Source organism: Hemitrygon akajei, chromosome 7 (assembly GCF_048418815.1).
Source record: "Hemitrygon akajei chromosome 7, sHemAka1.3, whole genome shotgun sequence".
Lineage (NCBI taxonomy): Eukaryota > Metazoa > Chordata > Chondrichthyes > Myliobatiformes > Dasyatidae > Hemitrygon > Hemitrygon akajei.
Window position 1 is genome coordinate 26,935,600 of NC_133130.1, and position 15,247 is coordinate 26,950,846.

General features: G+C 40.4%; 1 protein-coding gene across 1 annotated transcript in view; it reads right to left on the bottom strand.

The window, feature by feature from the left end:
- Positions 1–106: 106 nt before the first annotated feature.
- Positions 107–15,247, bottom strand: part of edaradd (EDAR-associated death domain) — a 93,385-nt gene continuing 78,244 nt past the window's right edge. The window contains exons 4-6 of the mRNA XM_073050147.1: positions 7,517–7,593; positions 4,309–4,360; positions 107–887 (exon numbers count right to left, since the gene is read on the bottom strand). Of these exons, the coding sequence (XP_072906248.1) occupies positions 502–887; positions 4,309–4,360; positions 7,517–7,593 (515 nt within the window). The 3' untranslated portion in view covers positions 107–501. The remainder of the gene's footprint in view (positions 888–4,308; positions 4,361–7,516; positions 7,594–15,247) is intronic.

The window sequence follows — 15,247 nt, forward strand, 5'->3', positions numbered from 1 at the left end:
AAACTATCAAGAATTCCTCTGATGGGCTTTAAGTTACTTTAAGTTATTGTGTTGATGTGCTTCCAAAGCTTTATGTGTTAACTGAAAAATGACAGCAAATGTGTACTCTCAGTATTTCAAGTTATAGCTTAAAACAAGCAGCAAAACAGCGTTTTATGCAGAAAAGTAGCATTTAATCCATTATGATTTTAAAATATTTTCTAAGTTTCTCGGACCTAAACAAGCACATTCAGCCTTACCAGATAATTCAGCCTGTCTAGATTGTCCTTACGTTTCCAATGTAAAAAGAACTACATTTTTAAAGGGTAAAGGAACAGTCAGAGCTGCAGACATATAGACAGACACTTAAGAGGACACAATTCTATCACCCTTCCTAATGCTCCTCAATTCTAATTATCACTTTGTAAAAGTTTTAGCACTGAGCATTAAAAAGCACCAAAACATCAGAGATCTGTCTATATATAATTGACACAAATTGGCAGAAACACTTTTACCTTTGTTTTATTTTGTATGCCACTGTTTAGGCCACTCTCTCTCTACCCATGCCTCCAGCACTTTCAATACATCCACCCTCTTATAAAACCTGCAGAGTTCTATCAACTGTGCTACAGTTCGGTCGCTATTCTTCAGCAAGAACTCTAAAGTTGGACTTTGTTGCTTCTGTTCCAAGAAACACAGTTCATCATAGGTCATGCCCCATTTGCTGGCAAAGTTCCTCCAGTTTTTGATGGTTGGGTGGTGTGGATCCAGCTTTAACCTCAGTGTGTACAACAAATCTTCATCATTCATCATGTCACCAATGCAAGGAGGAGTGATGCATGTTGAAGTTAACAATGAGTTTCTGCATGTTTCTAAACAATATTTGCATGATTTACTGTCTTTCATATCTGCAAGTGAGAAGTAAAGAATAGATTTAGAAAACTGCTCGTCACAACATTTTCTAGTGCCTGCATTTATCACTGAAAACAACATATGGAAAGTGCGCATCAAGTCATTCATGGAAAACAAAATAAAGTGATTTCTAAAATAGCCCTCAAGCAGGCACATAATATTTAGGCTTGAACATAAAGAATAGTTCATAGGACACCTGCTAAACACATGCTACTGGGTTTTGGGAGGGATTTTCAGATCACAACAACAAAATCTAAACTACAGGGTTATTCTTAGCTTTTCTGGTGCTCCTCTTGGTTTTGGTAAAATATTTTTAGCATTCTGGCAATCTGCTGTCGAACAGCATATTACGATAACATATTTTAGAAATTCACAGCATTTTCTGTCACTCAGGGCAGTGAGTTCTTGGCCCATGCTATTTGCTGTCTGAATAAGGTTTTCTTCATCTCTGCTCTAGCTTATCCGATCTTTCCTTATAGCTGTAATTTACCTGTTCTGGCAACATCTTCTTAAATCTCTTCTGCAACCCTTCTAGTATAATCACATCTATGTTGTAACACAGAGAGCAGAACTATATACAATACTCAAGCTTCTATCTAACAAGCCTTGTAGTTCTAGCATATTGCCCGCTCTCATATTCAGAGTGTGGTGAACTACATATACCTGTCTGGACACGCCCCCCCCGCCCCCACTGACTGCTCCTGTGGCTCCTCCCACTGACCGTGGCTCCTCCCACGGACCCTGGTATAAAGGCGATTGGAGACACCACCCCGGCCTCAGTCTCCAGGATGCAGTGTGGTGGTCAATTGCTGCTTGTCCTTTCTTCCAGCCAATAAAATTGATGCACCATCAATAACTCACGGAGACGTGAGGCGAGAGATAGGCTTTTATTGGCTGGAAGAAAGAACAAGCAGCAATTGACCACCAGTTATTGATGGTGCATCACAGAGCTTATTCTCTGAAAATTCCAAAGGACCAGAAAGAGAGTTTTCTGTTTGCTGGGTCTAGATCTTTCCCCAAGTTCCAATCCTCTTTCCCCTATCCCACATTCATTGTGGCAAATAGATGCCTTCTCATAATTCTAAAATGTTTCAAAAATATTTGGACCTATTATACTCTGAGGTAGTTCAACAAGAAATTCTACCTGTACAAAGCTCCTCACTTTTTTTTTTAAAAACACTGACATTGAAAATTACAGACAGGTGATCAACTATGCTATCATCAAGGAGGAGGTACAAGAGCCTGATGACACACACTCAATGTTTCAGGAACAGCTTCTTCCCCTCCATCATCAGATTTCTGAATGGACAATTAATTCACGAACAGTTCCTCAGTATTTTTCACTCTCTTTTTGCACTACTTATTCAATTTATTTTTTGTATATACTTCTTATAGAACCATAGAACATTACAGCACAGAAACAGGCCTTTTGGCCCCCCTTGGCTATGCCGAACCATTTTTCTGCCTAGTTCCACTGACCTGCATCTGGCCCCTATCCCTCCATACACCTCTCATCCATGTACCTGTCCAAGTTTTTCTTAAGTGTTAAAAGTGAGCCTGCATTTACCACTTTATCTGGCAGTTCATTCCACACTCCCACCACTCTGTGTGTGAAGAAGTTCCCCCTAATGTTCCCTTTTATCTTTTCCCCCTTCACCCTTAACCCATGTCCTCTGGTTTTTTTCTCCCCTAACCTCAGTGGAAAAAGCCTGCTTGCATTCACTCTATCTATACCCATCATAATTTTATATACCTCTATCAAGTCTCCCCTTCATTTTCTACGCTCCAGGGAATAAAGTCCTAACCTATCCAACCTTTCTCTGTAACTCAGTTTCTCAAGTCCCAGCAACATCCTTGTAAACCTTCTCTGCACTCTTTCAACCTTATTAATATCCTTCCTGTAATTCGGTGACCAAAACTGCATGTAATACTCTAAATTCGGCCTCACCAATGCCTTACACAGCCTCACCATAACATTCCAACTTTTATACTCAATACTTCGATTTATAAAGGCCAATGTACCAAAAAGTTCTCTTTACCACCCTATCTAGCTGTGATGCCACTTTTAGGGAATTTTGTATCTGTATTCCTAGATCCCTCTGTTTTACTGCAATCCTCAGTGCCCTACCATTTACATTGTATGTTCTACCTTGGTTTTTCCTTCCAAAGTGCAATACCTCACACTTGTCTGCATTAAACTCCATCAGCCATTTTTCAGCCCATTTTTCCAGCTGGTCCAGATCCCTCTGTAAGCTTTGAAAACCTTCCTCACTGTCCACTACACCTCCAATGTAATTTCATGTAATTATGTAATTTATAGTTTTTATTACCATGTATTTCAATGCACTGTTGCCACAAAACAACAAATTTCATGACATATGCCAGTGATATTAAACCTGATTCTGATTCTGAACACTCCACCCAATGTACTGTATCTGTTGAGGGGATAGTTAGCAGCTGCAGACTATCCCCTCAATTTTCTCCCCTGGAAGAAAATCAATTGTAGTAAAAGTTAAAAAAAAAACAAAAAACTGAATATTTTTAGTTCTCACCCACTTTTTCATGACTGCTTTTTCAGGTCTCTTGGATTGTGAATGCATACAGGAGCTCAAATGTGGTAAGGAATCTGAATGTGTCAGTATAATTTTAATTCTGCTCCTACGTTTTATGGTCTATATTTCATCAATGGCAACAATAGTAACTAAAATAATCTGTAGATAGACCTGATTACATTCACCCTACTATAATCCAAAATGCATCACATGTTTTCCATACCAATTACACACCCAGAGGTTTCTATGAATATGAATGTTGCTGGTTGTCAAGGGCCTTGGAGTTACAACATGGGTTTGGCATGGCGTCCATTTGGTACATGCATGTCTGCCTTTGAGGCAGTTCATCAAGATACCTGCCTGACATGGATAGACGACTGCTTCCAATGTTGGAGGAAATGCACATGCATCACATGATGTATGCGAGGTCTTAGTGAGCACATTTGAAAACATCCTAGTTATTTGGAAACACAAATATGTATTGTTATTCCCCTGAAGATTACTGTGTCCTACCTCCCCAGCGGCATCTAAAACCATTGCTTTAGGAAGAAGTTTCTCCACAACTCCAGGACAAGACTTTATACCCATGGTCTTCTCTAGTTTGTCTATAACTTTGGATGCAGAGAATGATACAAAAAAATTACTCAACCCACCCAATAATTAGGTAGCTACAAATAAAAAATTGAAAAACAGAAATGCAGAAGAAATATTGAGGGTAACTGGTAGTTCAACCAAAACTTGGTTTGTATTTTTTTAGTGCAATGCTTGTCAAATTATAATTGATAATGTGACACTGGATTACAGCCCAAATAAAAACAGATTTAAATTTTAAGACCATGGAATTGTAAAAAAAAGGTTCTTTTACCTTCTTCTGATAAACAGTCTCCTTTGATGTGCAGACTCTCATTCTCTTCAGGCTGCATGAAATTATAGAACAATTAAGTTAGTATTATGGTAAGCATGGCCAACATGGATCTGTAACTTGGGGACAAATACTGAACTGCAAAATTCTATGGACTTAGAAATTCTGTGGCGCAGTCAAAACACTAATGTTATTCTGGCAAAAGTGGTGTTCACAAATTTGAAGGGAGCCATTTCTGAATGAGTTAACAACACTTATTAATAACATATAGACAATATAGTGCAATAATTTTACACACCCTGTGCTGTTTTTATTACTTTCAGCTCACTCAGTTGATAATTGTATAAAATCCAAAGTTAGTTTCTGGTAAGATTTTCAATTACATTGATCTGAATCTCAACTGTTGCTGGTCACTCATGGAAGAATCAGTTTATAATCACACTGAACATGAAAGGATCAGAAGCATTGCTCCTGCAGTCATATGGAAAATGCTCCACAACTCTCTGCCAAACAGCGAAACATACATCAGTTACGGATATGGGCGTGGAAATGGCAGGTAGTTTAACCTGATCAAATGTGAAACTTTCCACCTTGGGGGATCAAATAAGGAGATTGTTACATTGTTAATGGAAAGCCCCTTAACAGTGTTAATGAGCTGAGGGATCTTGGGGTCAAAGAACATGGCTCATAGGCACATGAATGTGCATGAAATGAAAGGATATAGATATTTTGTAGGCAGAAGGGATGTTTGGTGGGTATTTGATTACTAATTCAATTAGGTTGGCACAATATTATGGGCCAAAGGGCCTGTTCCTGTGTTATATGTTCAACTTTGATTGACCCTAATTATGGGTATGAGTAACCACAATCCCTCATATTCCCAGTCAAAATTAAGTATGGTAGTAAAAATCCTGAAAAGCAAAAGTGGTTTCACCTTCATCAGGTGAAAATTAAGTGAAAAAAGGAAAGACATTTGACAAACAGATTGGTGCACAAGGAAGGAAGTTGTCAGAATGGCAAATTAGTTGGTTTATTATTATTGGCATATGTACCACAATAAAAAACTTGACTTACATACCCTTCACAGAGATCGGTTCATTACAACAGTGTTTTAAAAAAGTGCAGAATAAAGTGCTACTGTTAAAGAGAAACTGCAGTGCAGGTAGACAATAAAGTGCAAGGCTATTCTGAAATATATTAAAGTGAGGAGTCCTTTTTATCATACTAGGAAACAGTTTAATAGTCTAATAACACTAGGACAGAAGCTGTCCTTGAGCCTGATGGCACATGCTCTCAGGCTTTTTCATCTTCTGCCTGATGCAGAACGGAAAATGACTGGGGTGGCTGAGCTCTTTGATTATGCTGGCTGCTTTACCATGCACAAGTACATAGATGGAAAACTGGTTTCCATGATATGCTGAGCTGAGTTGTGTTCACAACTCTGCAGTTCCTGTGGTCACAGGCAGAGCAGTTGCCATACCAAGCCACAATGCATTCACATTGATAAAAATGTGTACCGTGCCTTTTCCTGAAGTCAATGACCTGACCTTTTGTTTTGTTGACATCGTTGAAAAGGTTGTCATGACAGTAGGCTCTCCATCTCCTTCCTGTATTCTGACTCATTGTCATCTGAGATGCGGCCCTGTATGGTGGTATCATCTGCAAACTTGCAAATTAAGTAAGAGCAGAATCTGGCCACACAGTTGTGAGAGTAGGGAGCCAAGGACACACCCTAGGTCAGGCATCAGTGTTGAGAATAACTGTGGTGGTGTTGCTTCTTAAGCTTACTGATTGCAGTCTGTGGGTCAGGAAGTCAAGGATCTAGTTACAAAGAGAGGTATTGAGTCCCAGGTCTAGGAATTTGGAGATGAGTTTGTTTAAAGTTATAGCAATAAGGTAGGCAGTGTAGACAATAAACAAAATTCTAATATAGGTGTTTTTACTGTTCAGCATTTTAGCCAAATGTCATTTTCAAGTGTGAATGGAAAGTTTATATTTATCAAAATGGAAGATCTCCCATTTTTTCTGTGAGAGATTTTCTTTATTCTCTGTAATGCAAGGATCCTTAGGCAATGTTTTCCACTGTTAAGGCAGTGTAAACATTAGTTTGCTATTAGATTTTTGTATGAGGATAAAAAGGTGCTCCTTCCTCCTTATCTAGGCCATTTCTGTGGCTCCTGTACCTTCTTCCTGATGACAACAGAGAGAAGAGAGAATGACCTGGGTGGTGAAGGTCCTTGATGACGGATGCTGCTCTCCTGTGACAACACTCCAAATAGATGTGCTCAATGGTAGGGTGGACCGAGCCTCATCTGCTACTTTCTGTAGGAATTTCTGTTCAAGGGCATTGGTGTTTCCATTCCAGGCCATGATGCAGCCAGTCAATATATTCTCCAATACACATCTATAGAAGTTTGTTGAAGTTTTAGATGTCATGCCGAATCTTTGCAAATTCCTAAGGAAGTAGAGGCGCTGATGTACATTCTTCGTAATTGCATTTACTTGCTGAGCCCAGGACAGGTCCTCTGAAATGATAATACCAAGAAATTTGAAGTTGCTGACTTCTCCACCTTGGAACCTCCAATGAGGACTGGCTCGTGGATCACTGGTTTCTTCATCCTGAAGACAATAATCAGCTCCTTGGTCTTGCTTGCACTGAGTAAGAAATTGGTGTTGTGGCACCTCTCAGCCAAATTTTCAAACTCCGTCCTATATGCTGATATGTCACCACCTTTCATTCGACCAATGACAGTGGTATCGTCAGCAAACTTGACTATTTCATTGGTGCTGTGCTTAAAGTGAGTAGAGAAGTGGGCTAAGCACAAGCATTGTGGTGCACCTGTGCTGATGGAGAATGTGGAGGAGATGTTGTCAATCTAAACTGACTGGGGTACAGAGTACAGAGATGAAAAGGAATTTCTTTAGCCAGAGGGTGGTGATTCTCTGGAATTAATTTCTACAGATGGCTGTATATTTAATGTGGAGGTTGATAGAGTTTTGATTAGTAAAGAGATCAAAGGTTATAGGGAAAAGGCAGGCGAATGGGGTTGAGAGGGAAAATAAATCAGCCTTGATCGAATGGTGGAGCAGAATTGAATTAAAGCATCTTTTCAACATGCTGGCTAAGCTGAGGGCAGAATGCTTTGAAATTTAATCTTTGCATAAGCTTTTAACTTAGAAGGTAATAAAGCAGAGATAAACTTGTCTCTACCCGTCTTGTCCAAGGCGTTGCAACTAAATGCTCCAGGTTAACAGTTGTTGTATCCTGTACTGGGAGATCTGAAGCACCTGTGAATGATATTAATTGAGCATTAGTAAATGCTGAAAGGTGGCATTACTCAAAACTGTAATAACTTCAGTATGAAATACATCCACCCCCCTCAACATCGTCTATCTTCAGATATATTACACAAGAAATAAATATTTCTTGATGCGCCTCTTAGTAAAATCCAGAAACACTACCATGACACTATTGAGCCATATCTTATACATCTCTGCTAAGCAGACGATATGGTGACAGAGCATTGGGGAAAAGACTGTTACCTTCCACCTTATTTTTACCTCTCATGATTTAAATATTTCCGTAAGGTCACACCTCATTCTCCTACATTTGAAGGTATAAAGACCTAGTCAGTTCAGCCACTCCCTAACACCCAGACTCTTTAGTCCTGGCCCCGTCTTTGTACATCTTTTCTGCACTCTTCCTAATTTAACCACACCATTCTATAACATGGTGAGCAAATCTGTACATAGTGTTCAAAGTGCCATCTCATCAATGACTTATGCAACTGCAGCATAATTCCAATACTCACTGCCTGAACTGAGGAAATTGCCTTTTCACCAGATTATCTCCCTGTGACACTGCTTTCAATAAACTGTGCACCTGTACTCCTGTCTCTCTGTTCCATTATACTCCCCAGTACACTATCATTCATAAATAGGTCCTTGTTGATTTGATTTTTCATAATGTATCATCCCACACTTATCTGCATTGAAAGCCATTTGCCACTCCTTGGTCCAGTGATCAAGATTGTTCTACCCTCATCTTTTGGTTACCTTTCAAAAAAACTTCTGAAAGGTTCATTTTTTTCCACACAAAAAGCTATGCTGACTCCTAATCAAACTCTTTCTAACCCTCACAATACCCTCTAGAAACTTGTCCACCACTGATGACAGGTTGACCGGTCTGTTGTTCCCTGACATGTCCTTGTTACTCTTTTTAAACAATGGAACAACATTAGACACCTTCTAATCTTTCAGAAGTTCAGCAGTGGCTAATGATGAAACAAATTGCTCTGCATAGACCTCCTCAACTTCCTTTCTAGCTTTCCACAAAGTGCAAGGATGCATTTGGTCAAGCCCTGTGGGTTCATCCCCTCAATGCGCTGTAAGGCTACAGACACTTTTTCCCTGGTATATGAATAAGCTCCAAAACATCTCCACTTGTTTTCCTTATCTCTTGAACAACCATAATTTTCTCCTTGGTAAACACAGTGGAGAAATATTTATAAGAAGTCCCACACATCTCCTGTGGATCAAGACATTGCTGATCTCTAAGAGGACCTATTGTCTTTCTCCAGCCACCCTTTTGCTCTTAATATAGCCACGGAACCTCCTGTGATTTTCCTTAACCTTACCTGCCAGACCCATCTCAAGCCCTCTATTCCCTCCAGATATCCTTCTTAAGAGTATTCCTAATCTTTTTATAGTTATTTGTTTGATTCTGACTTCCTAAACCCTATGTATGCTTCCTTTTTTTTCTTGACCAGAGCTTCAATATCGCTCATCAGCCAAGGTTCCCTAAACTTGCCTTCACTCTAATAGAAACATGTTGTCCCTGTGGACCTGACTGATCCTTTTCCAATACTATCTTAAAACTAATAGGACTTCTGTCACTAGAGCCAAAGTACTCCCTAACTGCCCCTTTTTACCCTGCCCCATTCTCAAAGAGATCCAATGTTGTATCCTTCTGAAAAGGGTCTTCTATACTGTATATTGCCTCACTCATTAAAATTTGCCCATATAGGATGCAATCTACAGTACACAGATAAACATTGGTGGGGGTCAAAGAGGTCATACCAAATTTTTTTTCACCTCTAGTAGAAGTAGAAGCACTGATGAGCTTTTCTGGCATTGGCATCAATGTGGTGGAACCAGGACAGTATTAATGATGTTAACTCCAAGAAACTCCTTGACTTCAGCACCATTGTTGTAAGCAGGAGCATGTGCACTACCGTTCCTGAAATCAATGACTAGCTCTTTGTTTTGTTGACTTTGAGGGAAAGGTTAGTCATGACACCATGTCACTGGGTTGTAATGTTAAAATTGTACAAGGCATTGGTAAGGCCAAAGTTGGAGTATTGTGTACAGTTCTGGTCACCGAATAATAGGAAAGATGTCAACAAAATAGTGAGAGTACAGAGGAGATTTACTAGAATGTTACCTGGGTTTCAGCACCTAAGTTACTGAGAAAGGTCGAATAAGTTAGGTCTTTATTCTTTGGAGTGTAGAAGGTTGAGGGGGGACGATAGAGGTATTTAAAATTATGAGGGGGATAGATAGAGTTGATGTTGATAGGCTTTTTCCATTGACAGTAGGGGAGATTCAAACAAGAGGACATGAGTTGAGAGTTGGGGGCAAAAGTTTAGGGGTAACACGAGGGGGAATTTCTTTATTCAGAGAGTGGTAGCTGTGTGGAACGAACTTCCAGCAGAAGTGGGAGAGGCAGTTTTGATATTGTCATTTAAAGTAAAATTGGATAGATATATGGACAGGAAAGGAATGGAGGGTTATGGGCTGAGTGCAGATCGGTGAGACTAGGTGAGAGTAAGCATTCGGCACGGACTAGAAGGGCCGAGATGGCCTGTTTCCTTGCTGTAGTTGATACATGGTTATATGGTTCTCTATCTCCTTCATGTAAGAGCAACACTGGTGGGCTTATTTTTAAATTCAAGCGATGAGTGTGTGCTATAATGAGCGTTTAAACTAATTTGGCAGGGGGATGGGAACTGAAGTGGTAGTGCTGAGGATGTGGTAGTTAGTTTACATAGAGGGGCAGTGTGTAGATAGACTCCTTGCAAGGAGAGGTTGATGATGGGGAAAAATTGCAGTCAACAGGATGAGTTGTGATATAAAAGGCAGACAAAATTGGAAAGGGTGAATGCAGGACTGAAAGGGTTATATTTGAATGCACACAGAGTACAGTATAAGTTAGATAAACTTGTAGCATAGTTACAGATTGGAATGTCTGATGTAACGGGACACTGAATCATGGCTAAAAGATTATAGCTGGATGCTTAATGTCCAAAGATGCACATTGTATCAAAAAGGACAAGCAGGAATGCAGAGGGGATGGCATGGCTCTGTTTGGTAAAAAATGAACTTAATAGACAATAGACAATAGGTGCAGAAGTAGTCCATTCGGCCCTTCGGGCCTGCACCGCCATTTTGAGATCATGGCTGATCAACTACTATCAATACCCGGTTCCTGCCTTGTCCCCATATCCCTCGATTCCCCTATCCATAAGATACCTATCTAGCTCCTTCTTGAAAGCATCCAGAGAATTGGCCTCCACTACCTTCCGAGGCAGTGCATTCCAGACCCCCACAACTCTCTGGGAGAAGAAGTTTTTCCTTAACTTTGTCCTAAATGACCTACCCCTTATTCTCAAACCATGCCCTCTGGTACTGGACTCTCCCAGCATCTGGAACATATTTCCTGCCTCTATCTTGTCCAATCCCTTAATAATCTTATATGTTGCAATCAGATCCCCTCTCAATCTCCTTAATTCTAGCGTGTACAAGCCCAGTCTCTCTAACCTCTCTGCGTAAGACAGTCCAGACATCCCAGGAATTAACCTTGTGAATCTACGCTGCACTTCCTCTACAGCCAGGATGTCCTTCCTTAGCCCTGGAGACCAAAACTGTACACAATACTCCAGGTGTGGTCTCACCAGGGCTCTGTACAAATGCAAGAGGATTTCCTTGCTCTTGTACTAAATTCCCTTTGTAATAAAGGCCAACATTCCATTAGCCTTCTTCACTGCCTGCTGCACTTGCTCATTCACCTTCAGTGACTGATGAACAAGGACTCCTAGATCTCTTTGTATTTCTCCCTTACCTAACTCTACACCGTTCAGATAATAATCTGCCTTCCTGTTCTTACTCCCAAAGTGGATAACCTCACACTTATTCACATTAAACGTCATCTGCTAAGTATCTGCCCACTCACCCAGCCTATCCAAGTCACCCTGAATTCTCCTAACATCCTCATCACATGTCACACTGCCACCCAGCTTAGTATCATCAGCAAACTTGCTGATGTTATTCTCAATGCCTTCATCTAAATCGTTGACGTAAATCGTAAACAACTGTGGTCCCAATACCGAGCCCTGTGGCACCCCACTAGTCACCACCTGCCATTCCGAGAAACACCCATTCACTGCTACCCTTTGCTTTCTATCTGCCAACCAGTTTTCTATCCATGTCAATGTCTTCCCCCCGATGCCCTGAGCTTTGATTTTACCCACCAATCTCCTATGTGGGACCTTATCAAATGCCTTCTGAAAATCGAGGTACACTACACCCACTGGATCTCCCCCGTTTAACTTCCTGGTTACATCCTCGAAAAACTCCAACAGATTAGTCAAGCATGATTTACCCTTGGTAAATCCATGCTGGCTCGGCCCAATCCTATCACTGCAATCTAGATATGCCACTATTTCATCCTTAATAATGGACTCTAGCATCTTCCCTACCACCGATGTCAGGCTGACAGGTCGATAGTTCTCTGTTTTCTCCCTCCCTCCTTTCTTAAAAAGTGGGATAACATTAGCATTCTCCAATCCTCAGGAACTGATCCTGAATCTAAGGAACATTGGAAAATGATTACCAATGCATCCGCAATTTCCAGAGCCACCTCCTTTAGTACCCTAGGATGCAGACCATCTGGACCTGGGGATTTGTCAGCCTTCAGTCCCATCAGTCTTCTCATCACCGTTTCTTTCCTAATGTCAATCTGTTTCATTTCCTCTGTTACCCTATGTCCTTGGCCCATCCAAACATCTGGGAGATTGCTTGTGTCTTCCTTAGTGAAAACAGATCTAAAGTACTCATTAAATTCTTCTGCCATTTCTCTGTTTCCCATAACAATTTCACCCAATTCATTCTCCAAGGGCCCAACATTGTTCTTAACTATCTTCTTTCTCTTCACATACCTAAAAAAGCTTTTGCTATCTTCCTTTATATTCCTGGCTAGCTTGCGTTCGTACCTCATTTTTTCTCCCCGTATTGTCTTTTTAGTTAAGTTCTGTTGTTCCTTAAAAACTTCCCAATCATCTGTCCTCCCACTCATCTTAGCTCTGCAATACTTCCTTTTTTTTAAATGCATTTTTAACTTAAATCATTAAAAAGAGGAGACATGGGGCAGAAGGTGTTAAATCGTTGTGGGTGTAGCTAAGGAACTTCAAGGGTAAAAAGACCCTGATGGGATTTACATACAGATCCTCGAACTGTAGTAAGGATGTGGTCTACAAATTATAATTGTAGATAGAAAATGCATGGCAAAAGAGCAATGTTACAATAGTCATGGGGGATTTCAATATGCAGGTAGTTGGGGAAAATCAAATTGGTGCTGGATCCCAAGAGTAGGAATTTCTAGAATGCCCATGAGATGGCATTTTAGAGCAGCTCGTGGTTGAGCCCACTAGGGATCAGCTGTTCTGGATTGGGTGTTGTATAATGAAATAAAATTGGTTAGAGAGCTTAACATAAAAAAGCCCTTAAGGGCAAGTGATCATAACATGATTGAATACGTCTTGAAGTTTGAGCAGAAGGTAAATCAGATATATCAGTTTTATAGTGGAGTAAAGGGAATTACAGAGGCACAGGAAAGGAGCTGACCAGAATTGATTGGAAAAAGCACTGGCAGGGATGACGGCAGAACACCAATGGCTGGAATTTCTGGAAGCAATTTGGATGGCACAGGACATATACATCCCAAAGAGGAAGAAGTATTCTAAAGGAAAGATGACACAACTGTGGCTAATAAGATAAGTCAAAGCCAAATAGGGCAAAAATTAGTGGGAAGTTAGAGGATTGGGAAGCTTTTAAAAAGCAACAGAATATACCAAAAAAGTCATTAAGAAGGAAAATATGAAATGCAAAAGTAAACTGGACAATAACACTAAAGAGGATACCAAAAGTTTCTTCAGATATGTAAAGTGTAAAAGAAAGGCAAGAGTGGATATTGGACTGCTAGAAAACGGTGTTGGAGTGGTAATAATGGGGACAAGGGAATGGCAGATGAAATGAACAAGTATTTTGCATCCGTCTTCATTGTGTAAGGCACTAGCAGTACGCTGGAAGTTCAAAAGTGTCTGGGATCAGAAGTGTGCAAAGTTGCCATTACTAGAGAGAAGGTTCTTGGGAAACTGAAAGGTCTGAAGATAGAGAAGTCATCTGGACCAGATGGTGTACACCCCAGGGTTCGAAAAGAGATGGTGAAAGAGACTGTGGAGGCATTAGTAATGATATTTCAAGAATCATTAGATTCTGGAATGGTTTCAGAGGACTGAAAAATTACAAATGTCACTCCACTCTTCAAGAAGGGGGAGAGGCAGAAGAATGGAAATTATAGGCCATAAATTATAGACCTCAGTGGCTGGGAAGATGTTGATTAGTAAGGAAGTCTCAGGGTACCTGGAGGCACATGCTTAACAAGTTAAGAGCCCATGGTATTACAGGAAAGATACTAGCATGGAGAGAGCAATGGCCAATTTGCAGGAGGCAAAGAGTGGAAATAAAGGGACCCTTTTCGGGTTGTCTGCTGGTGACTGTATTCCACAGGGTTCTGTGTTAGGACTTATTTTTATGTTAAATGTTAATGACCTGGATGATGGAATTGATGGCTTTGTTGCAAAGTTCGCAGGTAATACGAAGATAGGTGGAGGGGCAGGTAGTTTTGAGAAAGTACAGATGATACAGAAAGACTTAGACAGAATAGGAGAATGGGCAAACACTTAGCAGATGGAATACAGTGTTGGGAAGTGTATGGCCATGTATTTTTGGTAAAAATAAAAGGATAGACTATTTTCTAAATGGAGAAAAAAATTCAAAAATCTGAGCGTAAAGGGAATCCTTGTGTATGATTCCCGAAAGGTTAATTTGTAGCTTGATTTGGTGATGAGTAAGGCAAATGCAATGTTTGTATTCATTTCATGAGGACCAGAATGTAAAAGCAAGAATGTATTGTTGAGGCTTTTTAAAGCACTAATGAGGCCTCACTTGCAGTATCGTGAGCAGTTCTGGGCCCCTTACCTTAGAAAAGATGTGCTGACACTGGAGAAAGTTCAAAACAGGTTTACAAAAATGATTTCAGGATTGAAAGGCTTGTTACATGAAGAGTGTTTGAAGGCTAAGGGCCTGTATTCACTGGAATTCAGAAGAATAAGAAGTAACCCAATTAAAATCTATTCAATGTTGAAAGGTCTCGACAGAGTGGATGTGAAGAGGATACTTCCTATGGTGGGAGAGTCTAGGACCAGAGGACACAGCCTCAGAATAGAGGGCCGTCCTTTTTGAAAGACGATGAAGAGGAATTTCATTAGCCAGAGAGTGGTGAGTCTGTGGAATTTGTTACCACAGGTGGCAGAGGAGGCCAAGTCTTAATGTATATTTAAGACTGAGGTTGATAGATTCTTGATTGGTCAGGGCATAAAGGCATAGAGGGAGAAGGCAGGAGATTGGAGCTGAAGAGGGAAAATAAATCAGCCATGATGAAATGGTGGAGCAAACTCAATGGGTCAAATGGCCTAATTCTGCTCCTATATCTTACGGTCATATAGTCTATAACGCTGGGCAGGGTATCACTTGGATGAAGCAATAAACTGAGGTTTTGCCTTCCCTTTCAGAGGGACATAAAATATACTGGAATAATTTTGGT